At 33.7% G+C, this 25,424-nt stretch overlaps 3 protein-coding genes across 3 annotated transcripts; 2 read left to right on the top strand and 1 right to left on the bottom strand.

Moving 5' to 3' along the window:
* The first annotated feature begins 6,400 nt into the window (after positions 1-6,400).
* LOC6648419 (EF-hand calcium-binding domain-containing protein 1) lies at positions 6,401-9,916 on the top strand. The gene is made up of 5 exons (XM_002071143.2): positions 6,401-6,413; positions 8,719-9,064; positions 9,135-9,258; positions 9,337-9,696; positions 9,759-9,916. Exons 1-5 carry the CDS (start codon positions 6,401-6,403, stop codon positions 9,876-9,878), a joined length of 963 nt encoding a protein of 320 aa, XP_002071179.1. The 3' UTR covers positions 9,879-9,916.
* A 5,365-nt stretch (positions 9,917-15,281) lies between these two features.
* Positions 15,282-22,790, top strand: LOC6648418 (17-beta-hydroxysteroid dehydrogenase 13). The gene is made up of 4 exons (XM_002071142.4): positions 15,282-15,469; positions 19,414-19,909; positions 21,906-22,088; positions 22,148-22,790. The coding sequence occupies exons 1-4, from the start codon at positions 15,447-15,449 to the stop codon at positions 22,409-22,411; spliced, it is 966 nt and encodes a 321-aa protein (XP_002071178.2). The 5' UTR covers positions 15,282-15,446; the 3' UTR covers positions 22,412-22,790.
* A 96-nt stretch (positions 22,791-22,886) lies between these two features.
* Positions 22,887-25,410, bottom strand: LOC6648417 (dynein intermediate chain 3, ciliary). The gene is made up of 2 exons (XM_002071141.3): positions 23,802-25,410; positions 22,887-23,355 (listed from the first exon to the last, which is right to left on the bottom strand). Exons 1-2 carry the CDS (start codon positions 25,332-25,334, stop codon positions 22,927-22,929), a joined length of 1,962 nt encoding a protein of 653 aa, XP_002071177.1. The 5' UTR covers positions 25,335-25,410; the 3' UTR covers positions 22,887-22,926.
* Between the last annotated feature and the right edge of the window lie 14 nt (positions 25,411-25,424).

Here is a 25,424-nt window from a genome sequence, read left to right as displayed (position 1 = left end):
TATATATCTATATATATAGAATTAGCTCTGGATCAAGCAACAAGTAAATAGAAAACAAACAGTAAAACCGATAAATTAAAAAAAAAAGTAAACGTGATTCGACAGACATACATATATATATATATATAAATCTAAAAAAAAAACAAAAATATATACCTATATATATATATATTTCATAGTTGTAAGCAAAACAAAACAGAAATAATTAAATAATTAAAATTATTAACAAAATGCAAGTTGGCAAAAAGTAAACAAAATAAACAAAACTCTAAATAAGAGTGAAAGAAACATAAAACAACAAAAAAGAGAAGAGAATGCAAATGCATAATTTGACGATAACTGAAAGGAAAATGTAACGCAATTTAACGGTTCTAATAAGTATATATATATATATATATATGTATATATATATACATAGATATAGCAATTAAAACGTATCGAAATACATGTACCACCCATAGTAGAGCAGAAACAAATGAAAGAAAAGAGCTAAAATGAAGAACATGAACCCCCCCCCCACACACCCTCTCAAAACACATATACACACACACACACACCCCACCCAGTCACACATCTTTCCATCTTTTGCCCAATGGTCGTCCAATCTAATAGTAAACTGTTAACAAACAACAAAAATATGGACATAGTTTAAATGCTTATACAACTCCTAACCTAACCCCCCCCCCCCACCCCACCCCTCCCCTCACCATAAGGATCATCATTGATTCTTTCTATAGCTATATATAGAGATCAAATATGAATATAATAACTATATAAGTAGTGACCAATAGATAATCAAAATATTAATTTTAAAAGCAATTCCAATCAGAGCCTACAAAACGATTGAGGTACAGAGAGTAAGAGAGAGAAGACAAAATATATAAGAGAATAAAACGGGGAGAAAGGAGAAAGGATAAGAAAGAAAGCAACTTGATCCTATCCTGCCATTTCTTTTTTAAGATTTTATCATTTTTTCTTCTGCATCATCTATGTATAGATTCAATTACCAAAATATTTCTTTTACTTGTCCCCATCCCCCTCCCCCTCCCCACAAAGTTCAACCAAGCAAAGTTCTTTATTAAGATCACCGACCCTCCCGCCCCCATTAACAGGCAGAAGCACAGCAGAGAGAGAGGAGAAGAAAGCAAATAACAAAAAAAAAATAACAAAAAACCAAGACAAATCCAAAACTAAAAAAAAACACAAAGAAAAATCCCCTACAAAAGATTAAAACAAAAAATCAACTGAAAAAAAAAACTAAGTGCGTTGCAGTTCTTTTTTCTTGTTAATTAATATTATTATTATGTAAAACTATTATGTAATTTTTAAATAAAAACAAACAAACAAACAAACAAAGGGAAAACAAAACCACAAACAACTTAGGAACAACTTTTCTTTTATATATCAAATGCAATAATAATTTATTAACAAAACATAACACAATTGTCAAGTTCTTTTGCAACAAAAAAGAAAACAAAGTAAAATGTTAAAAAAAAAAAAACACAAAATGTATTTCAACAAAAACCAATCAACTATACAATTTGTTGCCTAAGCATTGAATTAATTAAATGTCTTTTGTTTCTGTTTCTAATTCAAATATTAATAAGAAAATTGTCCATGTTCTTTGTTTTTTTTTTGTTCTTTTCTTTTTCATTTGTTTTGTTTGTCTATTAACTAATTGTTTAAAGCTTAGTTTTTTTTTTTGTGCTTTTGTTTAAGTCGATACGAAACGATGGAACAGATCATTAAATCATTTAATTATAAAACAAAATAAAAACAACAACAAAAACAAAAACATTTAATAATACATAACTAAATTTATATACATATATATATTTGCAATAGAGTTGTGTATTCTAGTAGTGAATAAAAAATAATTTGTACATTTTTTTGTGTATATATATGCGAGCATTATATATACATATATGTTCGTGTATTTGTGAGATTTGAGAGAAGCAAAAAAAAAAAATGTAAATTTTTGATGTGGTTTTGCCTGCTTCTTGAGCTTTTTACAAAATTTCAATACCTTTTTATACCCTTGCAGAGGGTCAGATGTTTGTAACGCACAGAAGGAGACGTTTCCGACCCCATAAAGGATATATATTCTTGATCAGCATGAAAAGCTGAGTCGATATAGCCATGTCCGTCTGTGCAATTCAACTTCACGCCGCCATCTTAAGAGCTATCGGGATGTAACTTGATATTTGAGCTACTTATAGCCCGAAGCAGATAAAGTATGAAAATTGTCAGGGTCCAGGGACCACTATATCATATAGCTCTAAAAGAAACATTTTCATAAAAATTGGAATATCCCCATGAAATTTACTAATATGATAGTTTTGGATATAAAACATCAGATCCCGATCAATCAGATCGGATAAATATAACACAAGTTACAGTCAATATAAATCGGCTCTACTACGTCACGCATACACAGACAGATGCAACGCTACGTAAACTGTATGTGTATGCGTGCCAATCGCAGCATGCAGGAGGAAGGAGAAGAAAAAGAAATGGAAATAAGATTTGGAAGGTTTTGTCTGTGCATTGATGATACAGAAAAAGAGTTTGGAACAAGGACTTCAAGGGTATATAAACTTCGACATAACTGAAGTTAGCTTCTTTGATATTTTTTTCTAATATTATTTGCCTTTTACTTCAAGAGGGGGGAAAATGAATGAAAACCAATTAGATATCGGTTAACCGAATTTCTTATACCCTTGCAGAACAAATTTCATTTGATTTCAGAAGCCAAATAGTTTCTAGTTTTTTTTTCTAAATTTCTTGATGAAACTTTTGAAAATTGCAAAACTTTTAGTTACCTTAGAGATATATATAAATCGGTTTTGTTTACGTTCTAAAAGTTTTTGTTTCAATTAATTTTTACGCCTTTTGCAAGGATATGACAAAATAGATTTGAAATTTTTTGGGTAGGCAAACAAATGCAGGCATTATGTTAAAAGTTTTTAAACAAACAAAAAGAAGAAAGTGAAAAAAAAAAACAAAACAAAGAAAAAATCAAAAAATATGAATTAATCAATTCAGCCACAACAACAACATTATGTAATATTAGATTTTAACAATATTTGGTATACATACTAATTATGTATTGAACTTGTACTAACACTAAATAATATTTAATGCTTAAGTTAACAAAAAAGATCAGAGCGTGTTTAAAATTAGTGAAAGAAAACAAAAAAAGAAAACCGAAATTACCAAAACAAACAAAAAAAAAAAACAGTTTAAACAAGTGACATTTTTTTATAAATAATAATTATAATATTAATAAATGATGGAAAACCAAACACTCACACACACACACACACAGACACACAATAATTAATTCGTAATTAAAAGAAATTAACAATTAATATTAGTTAAAGAAAAAAACAAATAAAAATGTTGTTAAAACGAAACAAATAAGAACAGATGAAAGGAAAACAAAAAAAAAAAAAAAACTCTTAACAATAAAGGACAAATGTAATGAAAATGCATTAATGATTCAAGTAAAGTATATCAAATCGTGATTTAACTTTTTAGAGAATCGACTAGTCGATCATATAAAGATTTATCCTGGCATTGTTGTTGTTAAGCTTAGCCTTGTTTTATCGATAATCAGAGCAAGGTAAGGAAATTTCCATTTGTGCCATCTGTGCCATGGGTGTAGGCATAGAAGGGGTCGCTGTCAAAGAAACCCAATCTCTTCGATGACGAATCGAAATCTGAGATTTTTAAAGTATTTTTATAGAGTCAAAATCATTTCAAGACTCTTTATCTCGTTTCTACTTATATTTAAGGGGATATTCTGGCCCTTTTTAAACAAAATATATCATTTGAAATGGAAAAGAGGATTATAATTTTTGTTTTATTATAAGAACAAATTAAAGTTAAAAAAATAAAACAAATTACGAGGGCTTTTCAAAAAGTTATCGGCCTCCAAAGTTAATCCAACAAAAAAGGAAGACATTTTGCTGGCAAGGATAACTCGACGCAGGATCGTCTGAAATTTAAATTTAACCCATCGTTGGATTCATCATAGATGTAATTCTGATCCTGAACTCAGTCAGAATTTTGTGTTTTTCTTGTTTGACAAAATGAAGGCCTTTCAAAAACCAAAACCTGCTTTTTCGCCTAGGTCTTTTTATTTAACGTAAAAAAATAAATGAAGAGAAAAATTTTAAAATTTTGAATGAGGTCCGGACCAGAAGTGTGGCCATTCTGCTACGATTGAACTTTGTATCATTAAAATTAGTTCAGAATTACGGGCTATATCTTTGTCGGCAGTTCAAAAAAAAAAAAATGGTTTCGAAAAAACCCGTTCAAAGTTGCCTCACAAAAAACGTCATATCACCTACATAAAGTATTTCGAACTTCGAACAATATTTTTGGTACAATACTCTCACTACCCCAAGGATATTTTAAGCTGAAGCAGTCCTCGGTAGATGAGTTGTCTAAGTGGCCCAGTCATTTAGGATCCGGGTTCGAGTCCCAGGCTAGTGTATTGACGTAGTTTTCGTCTAATTGTAAGCCGAAGGCCTTAGTTGCCAGTGCTTGTAAAATATAGTTAGGTTGATAGTTTTTTAACTATATCCTATACTTTAATAATAATAATAATAAATTTGAAGCCAAAAAACATATCAAAAAATAAGTTTTCTCAACCACACAAATAGCCCCCAAAAAGTATAAATATTTGTTTTTTTTTGTATAATTTTTTGAGCCCCTTTTTTGTTGGCAAGACCATGGATTTAGTCTCGTTATGGTTAATGGGTTATAGAGACATACTTACTATGCAAAGGTAAACAAACCCAATCCATCCAAGAAATATACCATCACGCACCCACACACACACACTTACACACCTTTACCTTACCCAGGACAACTGGCAATGTCTAAGTTGAATTTGTCATCTAACATTTTGTCCTGATTTTGCATTCTGTCTTCGCCTTGGAAACTATTATTACTTTCAGTTTGTTGATTTCAGCCAAGAAGTTGTTATTGTTGTTGTTGTTGTATTTCTTCATTTACTGCTTGTAATTGGCTGTCGCTGTTATTGTTATTGCCGTTGTTTTTGTTACATATATTGTTTTATTTTTGGTTTTCTATTGCGCTTTATCTATCTTTTATTTGAGAATTTTGTTTTTAGCTGGTTTAATATTTGTGGAAAACGCAGAGAAAAAGCTGAAAAAGCCAACAAAAATACAAAAAAATACCACAAATCTTCAAGGACATTTGGCCAACAAAGTGCAGCATCAAATTAAGTGATGGGTATTGATATTTCTAAATAAACAACTTATTTCTGTCGTGTGTGTGTGTGTGTGTGTGTGTGTGTGTGTGTGTGTGTGTGTGTGTGTGTGTGTGTGTGTGTCTTTCTCTGTGTATGCCGTTAAACTTTTCTATAGCCTACTTATTAGCGTTGACTCAACTTTAAACTATTTCCAAACTTTGTTATCAAAATCAGCAATCACCAAGGTGAAAAAGTAATGAAAATCAAATTTGAATGCATCTCCTTTAAAACTACATGTTTTTCATAGTCTACTTATCAGCATAAAACATTAAAAAATTTCATAAAATGCTTCTTAAAATTATTTTCATGTTTTTATTCAAAAATGAACAATAATAATATGTGAAATAGTGAATTTTAAACTAAATACCTAAAGCCTAAATACTTATAAATCAACAGAAACAACAGTTTCCTCAGTTTTAGCACTGATTTATCCAAGTTTTTTATATTGCGACCTTTTTGGATCATGGCCAAAATCATTTTGTGCATCGATTTCATGGAGAATTTTTTACCAAATACGAAAAAAAAAGTATATTTCTTTTATATATATATTTTTGACTTTATCGGTTTTAATTCTTTCCGCATTAAAGACGTTAATTTCTACAAAATATTAAATTCTTGAGATCAGTGTAAAAAAATATATATACATATAAGTTTTATTCTATCATTATGGACGATTTCGATTTAGAGTTCCCAAACTTGAAGATGATAGATGATGCAGTCTTCGGCAGGAAATCGAAACCATTATGAAAAGACATCTTAAATAAAATTTTCAAAATATATCGATATTCCATCTGAAACTCTGAAATTTCTACAACAAGCTAACAATTGTTAGTATCTAAAAAGAAAGAAAAAAAATGTAAACAAAATAAAATACATTTTGAAATTAATATTTTAAATCGTTCTAATTAAACTGCCCGATTTCAAATAGTTCTCGATTTATATCTAGTTTTCATAGGCAAGTGCAACACATTATGAATTGATTGTGGACATTTTTTGACCATCTCGAAATTATCATTTTTTGATTTGACTGTTTTAATTATCATTATCATCTTGTAACTTGGTCGAAACTTTGATAAGTTTCTTCTGAAATATCATGATAGATTTCCTTGAGCTTTCATGGTTAGTCATGGTTAGTTTCATTAAATTTTGAAATAAGAAGAATTCGCCCCATAAATTATGCAATAGGCATTTGAAGAATTCAATTTGGTTATGTAATATGGTCATAAAGTGATTCACAATGCAAATATTGCTTTATAGACATCAAACTTTGTTCATATCATAAAACAGTCGTCACTTTTCCAGACTATTGCATATTTTAGGGGGCAAATGTCCCCGCATAAGTCAATTCATTAGCGTTAATTTTGACACTTTTGCTAATATTAATAGAAACTACAATTTTCATGGCACTTAAATTCGTTTCAAACGTGTAATGTTATGACTAAAGGAATTAACTATACATAATTTAATTAATTCTTGATACTGACTTTACAATTGGCTGTACAGCCAAGTACTAAATGCAAACAATGACTAACAGACAAGACAAGCAGCTTGTGTCGGATAGTTGTTGATGCAAAAAAAATGGAAAAAAAACAAACAAAAAACCAACTTTATTGCATGCTTGCTACAAATATATATGTATAAATAAATGAACATGCATATTTGCAGTCCATTCGACTGTCAGGTCAGAAAATAAAGACCATTAAGCCCACACTCTTGTTCCCATTTCTGTTTCTGTTTCTGTGTGACCCATGAGACTATCTTTTAGCATTGCAATAATGTATCTTGCCCCCTTCTTCTTTGCGCTACACTTGCCATTGCACAATAACAACGATATAAACATTTATATGTACGTGCATGTGTGTGTGTGTGTGTGTGTGTGTGTGTGTAACAGCAAAACGGTGAACCGGGCAACCAGGTAAATGGTTGAAAATCAACAAATTATACGAATTACAACGACAGACATTGCATACTTTCGAGCGCCAGCGTATAGGCAAATGCAAATGCTAATAAAATTATAGTGCCAAGACAAGCCCCGACATATATCATATGAATATATATATATAATGCTTGAGCTAATGGCCAAGATGATACAATTTGCTTTGACTTTGAATTGCATGAAATTTATTGAAATTGACGTCTTGCCATGCCTACAACAAAACAAAAAACAATGCACAATCAGGTTGAATTGAAATGAATAGACCAGACATGCTGTCTTATTGGTAGGAGTACAAAAAACACATATATGTGTGTACCCCCCTCTTTCCCCTATTTACATGTACATAAGTGTGTACACTGAAAAAAAATCATGCAGAAAATAATAATAATAAATATCATTTGGTAAGAAGAACGTTTTGGCAGTTTTTCTCGCTGAGATTTCTTCTGAGATTTTATAGTCTTCTGATCCTGAAAACAACTTAAAACTCAGAACGAAAATCTCAAATATCAAAATTTATTCCAATAGCTCTTAAACTGAGGGAGTACGCCATGCTTTGATACAGAGAGATAGATGGAAATTAATATATATCTTCTCCACTTCTCAAGTTGATCAAGAATATATACCCTTTAATATCTTTACCTATACTTTTAGCTACTTTCTTTTTGCCTTAAGCTTAAAGTTTTTCTTAAAACTCATCGAAGTGAATGTAGTTAAACTTTTATTGCCTTTTAAAGGGATTTGCGTTTATTCAACAAACAGAATAAGGAATCAGATGATGGATTTAGATGATGATCAAAGGCAAATTCAAAGTCATTCTGATCATAAAGCTTAAACAGTCTTGGTTTCGACTTTGAAATTAGGTGGCCAAATACATATATTAAAAAGTATTTTCTTACAGTTTTGATAAACTGGCCACAAAATCTACATACATATACAGTGGTGGCCACTTCTTTAGGGCGTTTGCTGTTTTAAATTTCTACTCTGAATTTCTTGATTTCTAATTGATTGTAGATCTAAGAAATCTAAGATAAATTGCATACTACAAATTTTCAATTTAGCTTTAGCATTCGTTTGGGGGCCAATGAAAATTCTGAATTCTGTATGTAATTTTGATCGATTTTTCTTTCGAATGATACATTTTGCATTAAAATTGGCTACAATTTAGATGGTTCTTCACATAGTTACTATAATTTCTCTCAGTGTATTTAAATTGCAGTAGCTGGTTGGGAGCAATTTATGGCCAAAATGCCAGCGATACCATTACCCGTTTTTGGTGGCAACACATTTGCATATTGGCCTTTTGTTTGCTCATTGTGCTCAGCTAGAGTTCAGCTAGATGAGCGTGTCGACTTTGACACATAAAGGAGCTAAGCACAGACTTACCATATGGCACACACACACACTTAAAAGCCTTTTCTATCGACTACACCTATACATGCAAATGGGAAAACCCATTCATAGAGAAGAGGAATACCAAAACTATTAAATTGTTTTGCAGGTAAAACCGGCGGCTCAAAGGGTCGTTCGCCAACACCGACACCCAATCGTGATAATGGAGGTGGAGCAGTTGGCGGCGGCGGTGGCGGTGGAGGTGGAACCGGTGCACAAACAGCAACAGCCGGCAACAACCTTGCCAGATCCACTCTGCATGCGAACAAAACCATATTGAAAACAGTTTCCGTATTCCTTGCTAGCGGCAAACGTAACTCGAACAACCAGTCGAAGACCGCCGCGACTGCCCTGCAGAACAAACGGCAACTGCGGCAAAGGAAAATGGAAGAGCTCAGTGGCAAAATCAATCCCAAGCTACTGGACAATTTGCGTAAAAAGACGCGTTTTACCAAGTAAGTGGATAATCACTTGGCCAGTCCATCATTACTGGACCTTCTTTATTTTGTTCATTTCTTCTGACAGGGATGAGTTAGATGCCCTTTGTCGCATCTATCGTAAATTGGTATCCAATTGTCAATATGCGGCCAAAACGTTGGCCTCCAGCTCATCGAGTGCTGCCATTGCCAAGCCCCATGCAGCTGTCGAGGTGGGTAGTCGAGCTCCCCCCCTCCCCCCTCAAAAAAAGGGTCTATACTACAAGAATTCTTGTTTTTTGTTTCCCTAGGGCATCGATCGCATTGTATTCCGTGAACTATTGCATAGCACTTTTGATATTGTTACCGAGGAGATACTAATGGAACGGATATTCTGCAGCTGGGACAAGGCCCATGAGGGTTTGCCGCTGCGTTTGGAGGGCTGGCTAATTGGTCTATCCACGTTTTTGCGTGGCACCGCCACAGAACGGGCTGCATTTTGTTTTCGGGTATATGATTTGAACACCGATGGATTCATTACCAAGGATGAGATGTTTACATTGCTGCGCAATTGTCTGATTAAGCAGCCGCAGGACGAAGATCCCGATGAGGGTGTCAAGGATTTAGTGGAAATTGTCTTGAAGAAATTCGACATAGACAAAGATGGCAAGGTGCAAAACTCTACATTAATAACAATATCAATGTAAATTATTAGTTTTCTATCGATTGATAGGTTTCATTGGAGGATTTCATGGCCACTGTGACGGCTGAACCATTGCTCATTGAGGCATTCGGACAGTGCCTGCCCACAGATAGTGCTGTCGTCTCATTTTTCTCTACGCTCCAAGTTTAATTTAAGTCATCTAGTTGTTTTTCTAACTTCAAGTTGGATTCCGCTAAATAAAATACTAAATAGTCAGTAGTTGCTTTAAATACAATTTACCTTAATAATTTTATGGGCTATCGATTAATTGTATCGTTAGCGATTAATTGCTACCTATGAATTGGAATCTCTGTCAATTTATTGATACTTTGATTTAAATATTTGTTTTATTTAGTTTGGGACCTGCCGGCTTCCAAAACTGTTAAGGCAACCCTAAGTCGACCTTAAGTCGATGTTAAGGCAACCCTAAGTCGACCTTAAGGCAACCTAAAGGATGGGGGGGTCGTTTGCAATATTTCATTGTTTAATAAAAAACATAATATTATACCTTAGTTGGTTAAGCCGAAGTCGTTTACACTATTTCTGATGGCGCCCTAAAGTATGCACAAGAAAAAACAGGTAGAATCTCTAGTTGAAAGTTTGAATTCCCAACTAGTTTTAGCGATGAATCTGTGGTATGGCTATCATAACTGCGAATTCTTTAGCGATGTCTGCTGATAATAAATAGAACTTGGTGGTTCTTGAAATAGCTATTCGGACAACCAGCTCACCTTTTGTGCTACTTATGATTAAAAATCTTATGAATTAGAAAGATTTATTGACCTCTAGCCGGCGAAAAACACAGTTTTGATACTAAAAACATTGTTATTTTTAACCTATTCATATATTAGGTATAATTTAAAAGCAATTTACAAAATATCAAAGAGGTAGTTGTTTTCTATAATGCATAATATCTTACACTTTAGATATGGTTCTAAAATGAGTAAAATTTGAACCCAAAAGTATGCTATAAAAAGTCGAAAACCTATTGGTTTTTAATTTTAAAGAACTATTGCAATCTTCTGTATCTAACGAATTGTTTATTAGCAATGTTTGCAAAAAAAGAGCTATTTTTCTTATTCAAAAATCTGTTAAAAGTGTACAAAAAATTATTTATATATCCATAGCATACTTTTGGATGCTTATTTTCCAACAAAATCCCCTGTTTTTACAAAATCTGGACGTTCCGAGTGAAAACCGAATTCATATTCAGAATCAAATTAGTTGGTTAATCACCTGGGATATTCCCAAGATTTGAAAAAATGCAACAAAATGAAAGGTGAGATATAAATGGCTTGAAGCTTACTAATATAAAACTATTAGCAATGAATATTAGTAGTAATTTGCTATCTTGTTATAAAATCTATGTCAATTAAAGAAACTAAATGCACTCAGTATCGTAATTACTTGATGGAATTTCATACAATTTGATTTTATATAAAAACACTTTGATCAGACATGAGCCGGAAAGGTGGCCAAGTTTTTCTTTTTAGTTTTTATTCGTTAACCTTTCGACTCCTTTCGAAGACAGTCCGTTTATGAACTCGCTCCCTCTTGCAATTTCATGATGAGTTGCTAAAAATTGTTCTTGGAATGTGACTCTTAAAGTGCGTGATAAGTAATTGATTATAAACAAGGGCAGTGTCTAAAATTTCAGTCAACTTGGTCAACTATAGATTTGAAATTTCAGTTGGGTTTTTGAAATTAATGAATGGTTATAGGGAATAGGGGAATTGAATATGGGGGATCAAGCTAAGCTCCAGACTAAGCTAAGGAGAGAAAGAGAGAGAACGATGTTATTATCGTATACAATTTTCAAATTCTTTCAATATTTAACCAATTGTAATCGATAATATGTCATTCTACCCGATATTTATTTTACTTTAAAAAATAATTAATAGTTATTAAAGCTATAAAACGCCGTTTAAGTGGAACAAGTCAGAAAAAAACGAAAACTTCATAAATTTGTCTACAGAGTTTTTTTCAATTTACGTTTTAAAAAACAATTTTTTAACTCGAAAGCAATCGGGAATGATAAAAGTCATCATTTATGGATCGTAAAATATAGTCACATAAAGATTATATAATGAAGTAAAAAATAAAAAAAAGCATTTAAAATAGTCCAAATGCATAAAATTCTATATGATTCCATATATTTTGTAAGGAGTTCTGGCCAGAACCAGGAGTGCAACGAAGAGTTGATACCCTTTAAGCCTCGTTTTCGATTATCATTTAAACAAATTGCTCATTGAGTTGTTAAATAATTTTTAAAAACATTTTCTTAATCGCCCCTCTCTTCACTAAGTGTTCGAGATAAGCCTTATCAATATTGTGTAGTTTTCTTCTTTTTTTTTTACTTAAACAGTTAGCCCCAAAGGTTGCAAAATATGCAACTTGCCCCCGGGCCGCAATGACCTTGAAACGACCGTTGCATCAGTGGAAATAGAAATAAGATACAAAATATATTTCAATATCGTTTAGCATCCATCACACGGAAACTAGTCTAGTATTTGCAATAGCCATATTTGTGTGTTTTTTTTTTTTTTAATTTTGATTGCCAACTGGATCTATTCAATTCAATTGTCTGTCAGTGGCAACAAGTCAACCGGTCAGACAATTTGACACTCTCACATCTTGTTGTAATGTGAGATAATTCATTCGATTAGCTGCATTCAACTCACTTCATCGCATCGCATCTCATCTCATCTCAACTCAACTGACACACTCACACTCACATCTGTTCGTGCTGCGGAAAATTGTCACGAATTCGTCCAAAAGACAATTTTAAATAAATAAAAACAATAAAATATACAAAAAAAAACAAGAAACAACTATTAGGTTTAAAAAATAAAAAGCGGTTCTGCTTCCACTTGCACTTGAATTAAATGCATAAAGCTGATATAAGCAACATAACTACACTGAGAGAAATGCTTGAATAGCAACATAAAACTATATGATATCAAGAGTTCTTAAAACTACTCAATTAAGTATCTACTTATAAATGTTTGTTTCAAGGATTTATCTTTCACCTAGAATTTGGAAAGTCGCCTTTTTTTCAACTTAATTATTAGTAATTAGTATTTGCTTGGTTTTAAAAGTGTTTTTACGGTTTGGAATTTATTCATTAAGTACTTTAAATTAAAAACAGATTGTGAAATGCATTCCTTTTTTTATATGTTAAGTATTTTTCCTATAATATTAAATAATTTTCCATTTGTCATAGTAAAATAAAAATTTTCCTTTCATTTCGACTACCACAAGTTTGATAGTAAAGTAATTAACATATTTATTAAAAGCTATAGTTATTTTATATGTAGTAATTAAAATTCACACTTAAATTAAATTGCAAATGTAATTAAGTAAGTCGAAGTAATTACTTTATTATTTTTATCGTATTTTATCCTACTTAAAAGTAACTCAAAGTAATTACTATTTATGTTTAATCGTATTTTACCCTACTTAAAAAGAAACTAATATAATATAATGATACTTAATACTATAAATGTCTTAAATTTTTTTATTTTTTAAGGAAGAAATCGTTTTAGTGGTAGATAGTATACTAGCAGAGAAAGAGAGAGAGCGAGAGAGAGAGAAAGCTTAAGTCAACTAAGTAACTAAAAGACTAAAAGACAATTAGATGGTTTTTAAGATATTCTAAAATCTACATCATATATACAGTTAACAATTATTTATTGAAGTAACTAAAACAAATTGTTTATCATTGTTAAATTGTGCTTATTTTACATAAATAAATTGTTATTAGTTCTACATTACTTAAAAACAAAATAAAATTTTTAACATTTTTTCTTCAAGTACATCAAGAGCAGCTGAAGCAGTAGCAATAACAACAATAACAACAACAACAACAACAACAACAGATTATCTCAGAAGGTGAGCCGAATTGCCATTGGAGGCGTAGCGAACCGGAATGCAAGTGCAATAGACAATAACTAACTAGCTAATAATACGCTTAGATATAAATAAATAAAAACAAACGACTAAACCCAAGTGCATAAGATACAATTGATAACTTTGGATCTTTGATGCCTATAAAAATTGCAGTTCAATCAATTGCATTATTTTTCATGTCTCAGTCTCATTACTCTAACTTTGGACTTGTTCACCATTCGCAGTTTATTATCAGAAAATCTTATTGGAGTTATCTTTATCTTTATCAGCCATAGAGTTGAAAGAGTTTATCGCTCAAGTTCTATTATTTCTAGAGCCAGTGAAACGCATCAATTGTACTCATCATTTGGCATTAAGTGGGTGAAAAGTTAAACATTTTTATTAGCAATTATGCTTATGGAATGCCGCTTCAAGGAACAATCATGTTTTTCTCATCTTAAAAAATGGGTTTTTCCATTGAAATTTTGCCGCCTTTTTTTTTTTAGGGTTCTATTTCAGTTTAGGACTTTTATGGTAATACTTAAAAATACAAATCAAATAAGTTAATAATATTTTTACATTACTTACTATCGTTTTGTTTCTATAAGAGCTGTATATACATAGTTAGTATTAGATCGTTTTACTATGTTTTCTGTTTCATAATAATGAAGTATATAGAGAAATTCTACGCTAAATATAGAAATATACTCTATCTCTCTCTGTTTATGTATTTTATTTTAGATGATTCACAAACAAAATGGCAAATATTTGATCTAGATCTGTTTATAAACATATATAGGTATCTAAATATTTATATCATAGTAGAAAATTCTAAAACAAAATGGCAAATATTTCAAATTAAATCTCTTGCATTTCTATTTTTGCCTAATTTAGTTGTAATTCTCAACCAGTCTAAGCTTAAAGTCAATGCTATACTATAGTAATGATAGAAGACAGGAACTTTCTGCTTTCTACTTTATTTTCTAAAAAATAAAATATGAAATGTTTTAAAAAGTTTTGTTAAAATGAAATAAATTTGAAAAGATTTTACTTTACAACAGAGTTTTTCTTCTTCATTTTTCAAAAACTTCTTAGGTATAAGAAAAATGTCTAAAAATATTCAAATTTATATATTTTTAGCCAAAAACCAAGAGAAAAGTTGACTAAAGTTGTTTGAGGAGGGGAAATGTGCATATCTTTAGATATAGACAAAGTTTATACCTCGGAATTGTTAGGTTAGGTTAAGTAACTAATTACTTACAATTAGTTGACAATATTTTAAGGTCTCGATAACGTTATTAACTCTCTTAGTCGTTCAATTATTGATGTATATTTCTAGTTTATATTGTATATCTAATATGTGTAAGATCTGTCTCTGAAACTCATGTACTTGAACGAGTAATGGGTGAATGAGAAGCTTTTGTTTTTCATATACATATATGCTTATAGAGAACTTTCTGCTGGCTATTGATATGTGTGTGTGTGTGCGTGTGTGTAGATATGAGTGTATATGAATGCATATGAATGTTGTTGTATGAGTGAGTGAGTGAGTGGGTATATCAGCTCGAGTGTGAGTGTATTTCAAATAATAACTTATACGACCGGCATATGGCAGTGCGTACTGTGTTTACTTTTCAGTAAAATTCAGTCCGAATTCATCAACAGCCGCTAACGGTTTACTTTTCTTTAGTCATTTTTTTTTCCCAACTCCGCGTGTGGGTGCGTGTCTACGTCTCTGTGTGTGTGTGTGTGTTGTGCGTCTATTTGGTGGATTGATCATTGAAAATATCCCTTGTTGATCCTTTGAACCTAACACAATAAGGCCAAAATATGTCAAATAAAGTGCAACAAAGGTTAGTAGAGCAACAACAACAAGAACATTTCCTTGCCGTTGGCAACATCTACACAGCAACAGCAACAACAACAACAACATGTATTGAAATCGTTATCAACAATCAAACGATTGCAACACCAACAAACACAAATTGAGAGTGTGTGTTATCAGCAAATATATTACTACATGAATATGACACATGTTTATTCTAAATAGTAATAGCTACTAAATATGAATACTTCCCCCTCTTTCGTGTTATCTTTTTGCTAGGTTTAGGTACACTATTCCATAGTGCAGAGAAGTCCAAAAGTCCTATTAAATAATTGTTTTATTTTATAAGATCTCCCTCGTAGTCCAATTAACTAGTTAGTTGAAAATTAATCAGGAAACCGGTTAATGCACAAACAATAAAATATATAGGAACTTGCCGTCTCGTCTAATTGTAATATTATATGTAGTTAACCTTTGCCACTTAACTAACTCAACTTCGTATACCTTGTCATTAATTTCCATGAACTTGAGTTATTATCTATAGAATATATATACTTATAGAATATTCAGTGGCAAATCTAGAAAACAATTTTCCATTTAAGGCAAAGGAAATCAGTCTTGAATATCGAATATTTTATAACAGTTTTATAACAGAATCTTAATTGTTTGAAACTCTTAGTTGGGAACATAAATTCGTTACGCAAAGGACTCCAAAATTATTTGTTTTACAAAGGACTCTTTAACATTATAACATTATATAATGTTTGTCTTAAAAAGTATTTCTAATATAAAATTTCAAAAAAAAAAAAGGTTTTTGTGTTAACCTATATATATTATAGTTTCAAATATATAGGAATCTAAAAGTTGGAAAACAAAATTTAACAAATATCAGAAAATTTTGATACTTACTGAAGAAAATTTTCATATTTCAAAGCACTAAAGATTCAAAAAGCATAAGAATCAAAAACAAATCCTGAAAGAAATTTAAAGTAATAGTTTATAATATTAGACTTTGATTTCCTGAACCATAACAATTCTTCGCTTACAAATTAAAGGAAAAATAAAAAGTATGAAAATAAATAGAAACCTTTAAATTAGAAGTAAAGTTTTATCCAAGAAAGCTTGAAACTCAGTTGGAATCTAAAGTTAAAGATTCTAAGAATTCTATATATATGTACACATAAACGTACATACATATGCAATTTCCTTATCTCTGTAAACTAATCGGTGACTCAATCCCCACAACCCTTTGAACCCCGCCATAGGTGACTTTTCCCTACCGATGAAGCAATACTGAATGGGGATAATGGAAACGATTGTTGTCGTCAATAAATAATTGTCTGTTTCTTCTCTCTTTTAAAGTTTGTGGAACTTCACAGTTTAGGTTGGAATACATAGAAAATAGCAAACAAAGATCAAAAATTAAGAATCATTTCATATCAAATCTATATGCTGCACCTAATGTACAGATTTAGATATTCAAAGTACTGGGTTTTGGGATGGGTCCTGAATTTATACTCATAACATTTTAAATAGTGTGCCTAACTTTCGCCCAACATTCTCAGATAAAGTGAAAGCATAGGAAATGTTTTAGAAGAAGCTGCATAATATAGGCTATCTACAAATTAAACCCATATTCCGATTTCTACAATTATTCAAACTACTTTTGAATGGCCATAATGATATCGAGAGAATGAAGTTGAAGTTTTGCCTTAGCCGAAATCGCTCAAATTATTGGACTTTAATTATACATAACTCTATTTAATTTAACAAGTATTCAAGATAGTTGGTTATCTTAAAATAATTCAAATTCTGTTGAATTTTTTAGTTACAATTTGTAAAACTTATAGTTTTGAAATGCATTTAGAAGATGTAGGATATATTGTTTGTAATAATTCATGAGTTGTAAATAAGTTGACAAAAAGTAAAACAAAAAAAAACTTTGGACTAAATCAAAACTGGGTTTTAGCCGACTTGAAGGTTCAATAAATCTTACTAATTTATAAGATTTTTAATCATAGGCAGCACAAAACGTGAGCAAGTTGAACCACCAAGTTCAATCATCACTAGAGTTATAATACCATCTTCAACGCTAAAAGTAGTTGGGAATTCAAACTACACGAAGCGGAAAAAAGAACGACAAAACTTGCCTTTTTACACCATACACCCATAGAATGAAATGGCATATTAAAGTCGCCAAAAGGAAGCTTCTCCGACCCCATAAAGTATATATATTCTTGATCAGGATCAACAGCCGAGTCGATCTAGCCTTGTCCGTCCGTCTGTCCGTACGAACACCTAGATCTCGGAGACTGTAAAAGCTAGAGCCACCAAATTCTGCCCCCGCAATTTGAAAAAAAGCGTTTATCTTAAAAACTATTCTAGCTAGAGACACAATATTTGGTATATATATTTGCTTAGTAAATGCGCTCATTTTGTTTGTGTTAAGATTTTGCCACGCCCCTTCCCCCCACCGTAATTTTGAAAAAACTCGATTATCTCCTGTAATTTTCAACCTTGTGCAATCAAATTTGGCACACTTAAATTTGATACTAATATCAAGCAAAGTACTAAATTGGATTAAAATCGGACAAAAAACAGTCGAGTTATGCATATTAACGTTTTTCCATAAGGCCAGAGTTGGCCGTTGGCTGGTGGGGGCGCTAGGGTGCTCGTATGCTTGAGTGAGCGAGATACTAAGCATATGAAAATGCATTTGTTTAATAAATTTGAAATATTTGCTTTACTTACTTCATTTTGTACAAAATATTGTTAGGACATTTCCAAAATTTAAACCCTTTGCGAGAGGGTTTATGTAAATACTTGACTATATGTTGAAAATTCTTAAAAACCAAATGAAAAGTTTTGCACTTCTCTCCCTCTCTCTCTCTCTCTCTCTCTCTTCTTTATTTCTTAGCCAAGTTAACTTCAATGTTAAATAATTTGATAAACTTAACAAATGGTAATAGCAGATTAAATTAATCTTTTTTTCGTTCCAGCTTAAGTTAATAGGTCGAGCAATAATAATAATAATTTCAAACAAAATTTCATTCATAATCTTATCAAAAAACAGCAAGAAGCAGCAAGAACTTTTTACCACCAAAAGAGCATTATTTGGTATATAGAGTATATATTATTTGATATTTGTTTCTATAAATAAAATCAGTCGGATCATACCATTTGCGCGGTAATGCGATAAGACCAAAAAAACTGAGACACAGAGAGAGAGAGAGAAACTAAGTGAATTCTCTATGAATTGCATGTTCTATGCGGGTGACGATGATTATGATGATGATGATGATGATTATCGAGGGCCAAAGACAAAAACGAGTGACCAACAATGCCAGGGCTAGTTCATGGCCCGTTAAATGTACATACATATATATATAACCGAAAAACAAAAGAGAAACAACAACAACAAAAAAACTATAACAAAAATGAGAAACAGTTTTGTCATTATCAAGATCGCACGCAGCTTGACTGCAGCTTTTGAGTAATTATAATATGTATACAACAAAAAGCGCTGACCAAAGCGATTTGGGGCTCTAAAAAAAAAAAAAAAAACTAATCCACATTCACAAATGGGAGACGACAACCCCATGGCTTCCCCTTGTCAACCTCCCTCCCACCGTCCCTTTCACCATGTATAGATCATACATTGAAAAGCAAGAGTGAAAAAAGCAACGAAATGGGCCAAAGTTCAGCTGATTGTTGCGGCTTTTTGTTTGAGATACAACCCCCTCCCCCTCCCTCCCCCACGCACCACATTTCCCAACAACAAATTCTCCATCTTGTGGTTGTTGTTGTTGTTGTTGCTGCTCGACTTAATTAGCTGGCAACACGCACATCCTCAAAATCCCCAGCCCCAAACAAAATAATAATAATAAACATCAAACAAGATCTGTCTGTGATCTGTCTCCCTCTCTATCTGTCTCCCTCTCTATATCTATTTCATTTTATATTGCATTGCAGCAACACCTCCAATTCGGCAAGCAGTAGCCCCGATGTCTACAATATTGTTTTACTTGTGGTCGACATTGTCATCATGTTGGCCAAATTCTGGCTAATTGTTATCGAATCAATTGTTCGTGCCTTCTTGCCAAAGAAATTGAGCAATGTGAGCGGACAAACTATACTGATCACCGGCACTGGCCATGGCATGGGCAAGGAAATGGCCTTGCAATATGCCAAATTGGGTGCCAAAATCATTTGCTGGGACATCAATGAGCAGACAAATGCCCAAACAGTCAAGGAGATCAAACAACAGGGTGGCACTGCCTATGGCTATAAGTGTAATGTTACCAATCGGGAGGAGATTATTGAGCTGGCCGCCAAAGTACGCAAGGAGCACGGTTTCGTTAGCATTGTGATCAACAATGCCGGCATTATGCCCTGCCATCCATTATTGGAGCACACCGAACAGGAGACTCGTCTCATGTATGAGATCAATGTGCTTTCACATTTCTGGGTAAGTAGTAGAAACTAGACTGGGTAATCCAAACAACATATTCAAAACTTTGACCTAATTAGCTGTGCTTTCTTTATTTTTGCTTTATCTAGTTGTAATTCCCAACTACTTTTAGCATTGAATCCTATGACAGTGCAAGCTTAGAGAGAACGTTGTAAAATCTAAATTAACACTTTTTAACAAAGAATTCTTAGAGATTTTTATTAACCATATATTATTTTCAAGAGTTGATTATTTATATATGAGTACTAGATATTAGAAAGCTATACGAATACATTTAAATCGACATTAAAAACGTTCAGTCCCATAATTAATTGAATAAATGAGGCTTAAAACTGAAATCAATTAAATGCATTGACGTAATAATCGAACTTATTTATTCGTTCAATGGTCGACTGACTTAATTGAATAGAGAAGCAAATTAAATGAATAATCATGTTCAAACCAAAGACCTTTAAAAAGTGATTCATCTTGTTGTAAGTAGGATTCGAATTCATGTGCATGAACTCCTGAAAATATTTTCTTTCCAACGATCTCTATCTATCTCTATTCACTATCCAAATTTCACGTTCGAATGGGGGTGTACTCATCTGCTAGTAGGAGACTGAATACACTGTTACTTCATAATGCTATGAAGTACTCAAAGTACTGTGAATAGTCGGAGCACACTCTCCTCTCACCTTTTCTTAACTCCTTCGTCTATTCGAATGTTTTAGTTAAGTAAATGATTCAATTGTTCGAATGTTTTAGCCATTTGATTATATTCATTAGGTGACGTATTTATTCACCAAACCTTGTGCATATTGAGAGTTCTTTGATTTTTCAAATGATTCATTAATTCATTCATTTGTTTAAATTGATTAAATCATTCGATTTTGTTTGTTTTAAAAATTTATTACAAAGTATTTAGACAACTGATGTTTTTGTATTCAAATATGAATACTCATTAAGTAGTAGTCAGTGTAATCGAAGTTTTGCTTATATTTGTCAAATTTTCAGTCAAATTTTCTTTTTTATTTGAATATAAATAAACATTTAATTTTGTTTGTTTGGAATTTCATTACATAGAATTTTCTATTCAAATATGAAATGATAATGATAAGTTAGGGTAATTGAAGTTATGAATATATATACGATTATGAATATAAATACGAATACCCTTTGATGAGAAGGCAGGGTATTTATAGAGCCTTTTACTAGATATAAACTTGAATAAATTAGAAAGATATTGATTGATATTGACATGTTGATTGATATGTTTACTACAAGGGTGGCCACGGAAATTTAACTTGGGAGCCGGCTCTTTACCGGCAGAGGCTGGGCAGAGAAAAAGGTCACTTTTGCGAGTCGACGCACACAAAAATTTGTGTGCCTCGAGTTTTATGATGGGTCATAAAACGACCTTTTTTGGGTCGAGCGAGCGATCGTCGTCGAACTTGTGGGCAGAGAGACGGACAAGTCCCGAATTTTACGGGGAGGGGGAAAAAGGTCGCGATCTCGAGCACTCATCAAAAACAACCCTTATTTTTACTTGTCCCTCACTCCCTCTGCCCACAAGTTGCGAGCTCGAGATCGCGACCTTTTTCCCCCTCCCCGTAAAATTCGGGACTTGTCCGTCTCTCTGCCCACAAGTTGCGAGCTCGAGATCGCGACCTTTTTCCCCCTCCCCGTAAAATTCGGGACTTGTCCGTCTCTCTGCCCACAAGTTGCGAGCTCGAGATCGCGACCTTTTTCCCCCTCCCCGTAAAATTCGGGACTTGTCCGTCCCTCTGCCCACAAGTTCGACGACGATCGCTCGCTCGACCCAAAAAAGGTCGTTTTATGACCCATCATAAAACTCGAGGCACACACATTTTTGTGTGCGTCGACTCGCAAAAGTAACCTTTTTCTCTGCCCAGCCTCTGCCGGTAAAGAGCCACGGGAGCCAAAAGAGCCACTACGTGGCCATCCTTGGTTTACTATATTAACATATTTTCGTAATTTTTGATCATCACAGATCAATCAGGCCTTCCTACCCGAAATGATTGAACGCAATGAGGGCAGCATTGTGGCTCTCTCCTCCTGTGCTGGACTCTTTGGCCTGGCCAATCTGGTGCCCTATTGTGGTACCAAATTCGCTGTTCGTGGATATATGCTGGCCCTGGCCGAGGAATTGCGTCATGCCAATCCCAACTCAAATGTGAGTCTTAAATAAATAAGTGAGAATTTCTTTTTTTTAACAATTTTTTTCTCTTGTAGATTAAATTCACCACTATCTATCCGTATATGATCGATACGGGCCTGTGCAAGAATCCACGTTATCGTTTCCCCAATCTCTTCAAATTGATTGGTCCCCAGGAGGCGGCTGCCTCAATCATTGAGGCCCAACGTGAGGGATTGTCCGAGGCGTCGATTCCACGTCGCTTCCTCAATATCGAGAAGGTGGGTCGTTTCGTCCCAAGGAGAGCCATGGCTGTGGTCAATGATTTCCTTGACACTGGTGTCGATACAGATAAAAAGTAAACATCATCACGCCAATAAAAATGATATAACGAAAAGTAGGAAAAGCCAAAGAGGAGAAAAGTCGAAGTAATAAGAAAGAATTTAATTTGTAATAAAAAAAAGTCACTTGAAAAGTTTTTTTCCCCCCCTCGTTTCGTGTTAATTATCTTGTATATATATACTTAGCATTTAATATCTACTACTTATTACTTGAAAAGTAAATTTTGATTAGAGTTTTTTTTTTCTGTTTTCTTTTAATTCGTTTGTTTTTTTTTATTTCTGTTTAATGTATGAGAAAAAGGTTGTTACTTAAAATAAAATAAAATGCGATTGCTATATGGGGCTAATTGTGGGTCATAATCTACAAAGTCCAAAGTGTTAATTGGCCTGGGAATTTAAAGATGTTTTGTACATATATTTATATGGTTCAGTGTAAAGGGTAATTATTACAGACAGCGAGACAAAAACAAAGAAAAAGAAAAAAGAAAAGAAGGAATTTAAAATGGAAATACATATATATACACATATCTGGGAGATCATTTGATATTCTTGGAATTTCTTCTGCCATTCGATTTGCCTTTATCCTTGCTGGGCTTTTCCATTGATGCACGGGTCGGTGAGGCTCGGCGTGCCTCCTCGGCAAGGGATTCCCGACGCAATTTATCCAAATACATTTGCTCGAAGACAGTACGCTGCATGGTTATGTGACGTTGTGAACGTTTATGTTCACCCTGCAGCATAGTGTTCTGGACATCGGCAATGGCCGCTCGAAACTCGGGATCCCCTTTGATCATTTCAACAAATTGATCTGGATTATCGGGATCGAGTTCCAATTCGGGTTCATGTTGGTCTTGCTCCAAACGTAGACGTTCCTCTTCGAGTATCAAATGTGTGCGACGTTTTAGTTTCATTTCCTCGGCGCGTGCCTCAAGAATTTTGCTACGCGATATTTCGCGCTCAAACATCTGTATGAAGTGCATGGAAAAAGGAAGATATGATTATATAATCAGAAAAAAGGTATAACTCTGTTTATGCCGAAGTTTGTATACCCTAGAAGTGACAAATTAAGAAACTCTTTTAACCGTAACCTCAACGTACCACAAAAAACTTAATCTGTCTAAGTAATGACCTATGGAAATTATAGAATATAGTCGTACGATCTTAATGAAATTCGGCAAAGTTATTTAAAACTGTAAGGAACTTAGAAATCTTAAATTTCATAATAATCGCTTAAAACATAAAAAAAAAAATTATTTATCTAAAACTTATGCTTTATATGGGAACTAAAATATATCGACGTTTAGTCTTTGGGAAATCTTTGCCACAAGGATTAGTGAGTAGAACTAGAAGTTTTTCTTAATACAAATGGACTAAAGGGCAGTCGGACGGATATGATCTTTGTTTTGCTTACCGATGCAATCAGGGCCTTCTCCTTGCCTGTGGCTGTTTTCATGGCCTCGTGTAGAGTCAATACATGACAATCTCCATTGGCCAGACCAATGGCCAAGAGTTCACCATCGGAACGAAAAACTAAATCGGTTATCATTGAATTGAAATTAATGCTATAAAATGGTTTTCTCTGATGCAGCAGTAAATCCCAAAAGTCAACCACTCCCAGTTTATCGCCAGTGACAAAGAGCGAACATCGTGCCGTCGACCATGCCCCGCATGTAAGTTGGGTATCCTTTTTAATGTACATGGTACTTGGGCCATCTTTACTTTCCTCCGACCAAATACGGGCACGCCAATCGCCAACGATAAGGAAATTCTTGACAAAGAATGGATTACGATTTATTGACCATATGGGTCCGGCAAAGAGTTGATAATTCCCAAGTAAAGTCTCCGCCGGAGTCATACCCTTGCGATTGCCAACGAAAACATAGCCCATATCGCTGCCAATGACAAACCGCACCGGAATTGTGTACTCGAATTCGAGAAATGTAACACCATGCGATTTCTGACGATCCTGACGATCCTGTGGTTCCGTTTCCAAGAGTAACTCATGTACAGGCATTTTCAAATCACGTGTATCCCAGTACTTGATGGCCCCATCAAGGGAACCCGAATAGAATTCTGTATTCGATTTCGAATGGACCCAACACAGAGCCGATGTCTTCTCACGATGGGCAGCTTCCAAAGGACATGAACGTATGGGCATGCCGGTGGCATGTGTGGCCCAAATACACACCTTGCCGGAATAGGTGCCACCGGCTAGATTATTCTCATCCTTGGGACAGATTTTGGCACGTGACACAACATCCAGACAATCGTAATGAAGTTTCGGTTGCAGGGGATTCTTAACATCCCATATATAGAAGGCATTATTCGAGCCCATCGTATAATCATTGGCAACCTGACGTTTCTTTTTGCGAAGCAAACGATATAAATTGGTAAACTGAACCATAAACTGCCTCTCATTGTTGGGCATCCATTCGATGTTGGTTATATGACGGGAGGGATGCCAAATATCATGGAAAACATTGACGCCCCTTGCCACATATTTCATGCGATTCTCATTGGCCAGCTCAACGGTGAGATCGGAAAAATAATCCTGATATATGTTGATGGCATTATTCTGTTCACCCACAGCCATCACAGTGCGTATCAATTGGGTGAGCTGTTCGCCCCAATTATCATCACGTTCGACTTTTTTGCGATGCCTCAGCGTTTGCTCCTCATCATTGATGTTGACCTCTTTGGGCCAACCGCCCTCATAGTGATACATTCCATGCTGCTCATGGGTAACATTTTCCGTTGTCATCACCGACAAGGCAAACTGACTACTCAACTGGGTTGTCCTTGACGATGGATTGCCCAAAATGTATTTCAATCGCAAACGTCCGCTGGGATGAACACTGACCATCAGCTCATTGTGATCCCCGAACAGACATTGACGGCCAAATCGGCGTCGCTCCCGTGAATATATAAACTGATTCTGATACATGCTCAGATCCAGTTTGATCTTCAATTAGCCAAAAAGAAGACCGAAGAAGAAAAAAGAAAGAAACAAGGTGGGAAAATGTAAATGTTTTAT

This window comes from Drosophila willistoni (genome assembly GCF_018902025.1).
Source record: "Drosophila willistoni isolate 14030-0811.24 chromosome XL unlocalized genomic scaffold, UCI_dwil_1.1 Seg141, whole genome shotgun sequence".
In the NCBI taxonomy this organism is placed as follows: Eukaryota; Metazoa; Arthropoda; class Insecta; order Diptera; family Drosophilidae; genus Drosophila; species Drosophila willistoni.
This window is presented reverse-complemented; position numbering and strand designations above follow the sequence as displayed.

What these genes read in the sequence shown, in the direction of transcription:
- LOC6648419 (XM_002071143.2), top strand. An exon ending in AAAAAGACGCGTTTTACCAA is followed by an intron (nt 9,065 to 9,134) that starts GTAAGTGGATAA and finishes TTCTTCTGACAG; the next exon opens with GGATGAGTTAGATGCCCTTT. An exon ending in AGCCCCATGCAGCTGTCGAG is followed by an intron (nt 9,259 to 9,336) that starts GTGGGTAGTCGA and finishes TTGTTTCCCTAG; the next exon opens with GGCATCGATCGCATTGTATT.
- LOC6648418 (XM_002071142.4), top strand. Translation starts at nt 15,447, where the DNA reads ATGTCAAATAAAGTGCAACAAAG. An exon ending in TCAAATAAAGTGCAACAAAG is followed by an intron (nt 15,470 to 19,413) that starts GTTAGTAGAGCA and finishes ATTGCATTGCAG; the next exon opens with CAACACCTCCAATTCGGCAA. An exon ending in ATGCCAATCCCAACTCAAAT is followed by an intron (nt 22,089 to 22,147) that starts GTGAGTCTTAAA and finishes TTTCTCTTGTAG; the next exon opens with ATTAAATTCACCACTATCTA.
- LOC6648417 (XM_002071141.3), bottom strand. Translation starts at nt 25,334, where the DNA reads ATGTATCAGAATCAGTTTATATATTCACGGGAGCGACGCCGATTTGGC. An exon ending in AGAAGGCCCTGATTGCATCG is followed by an intron (nt 23,356 to 23,801) that starts GTAAGCAAAACA and finishes CACTTCATACAG; the next exon opens with ATGTTTGAGCGCGAAATATC.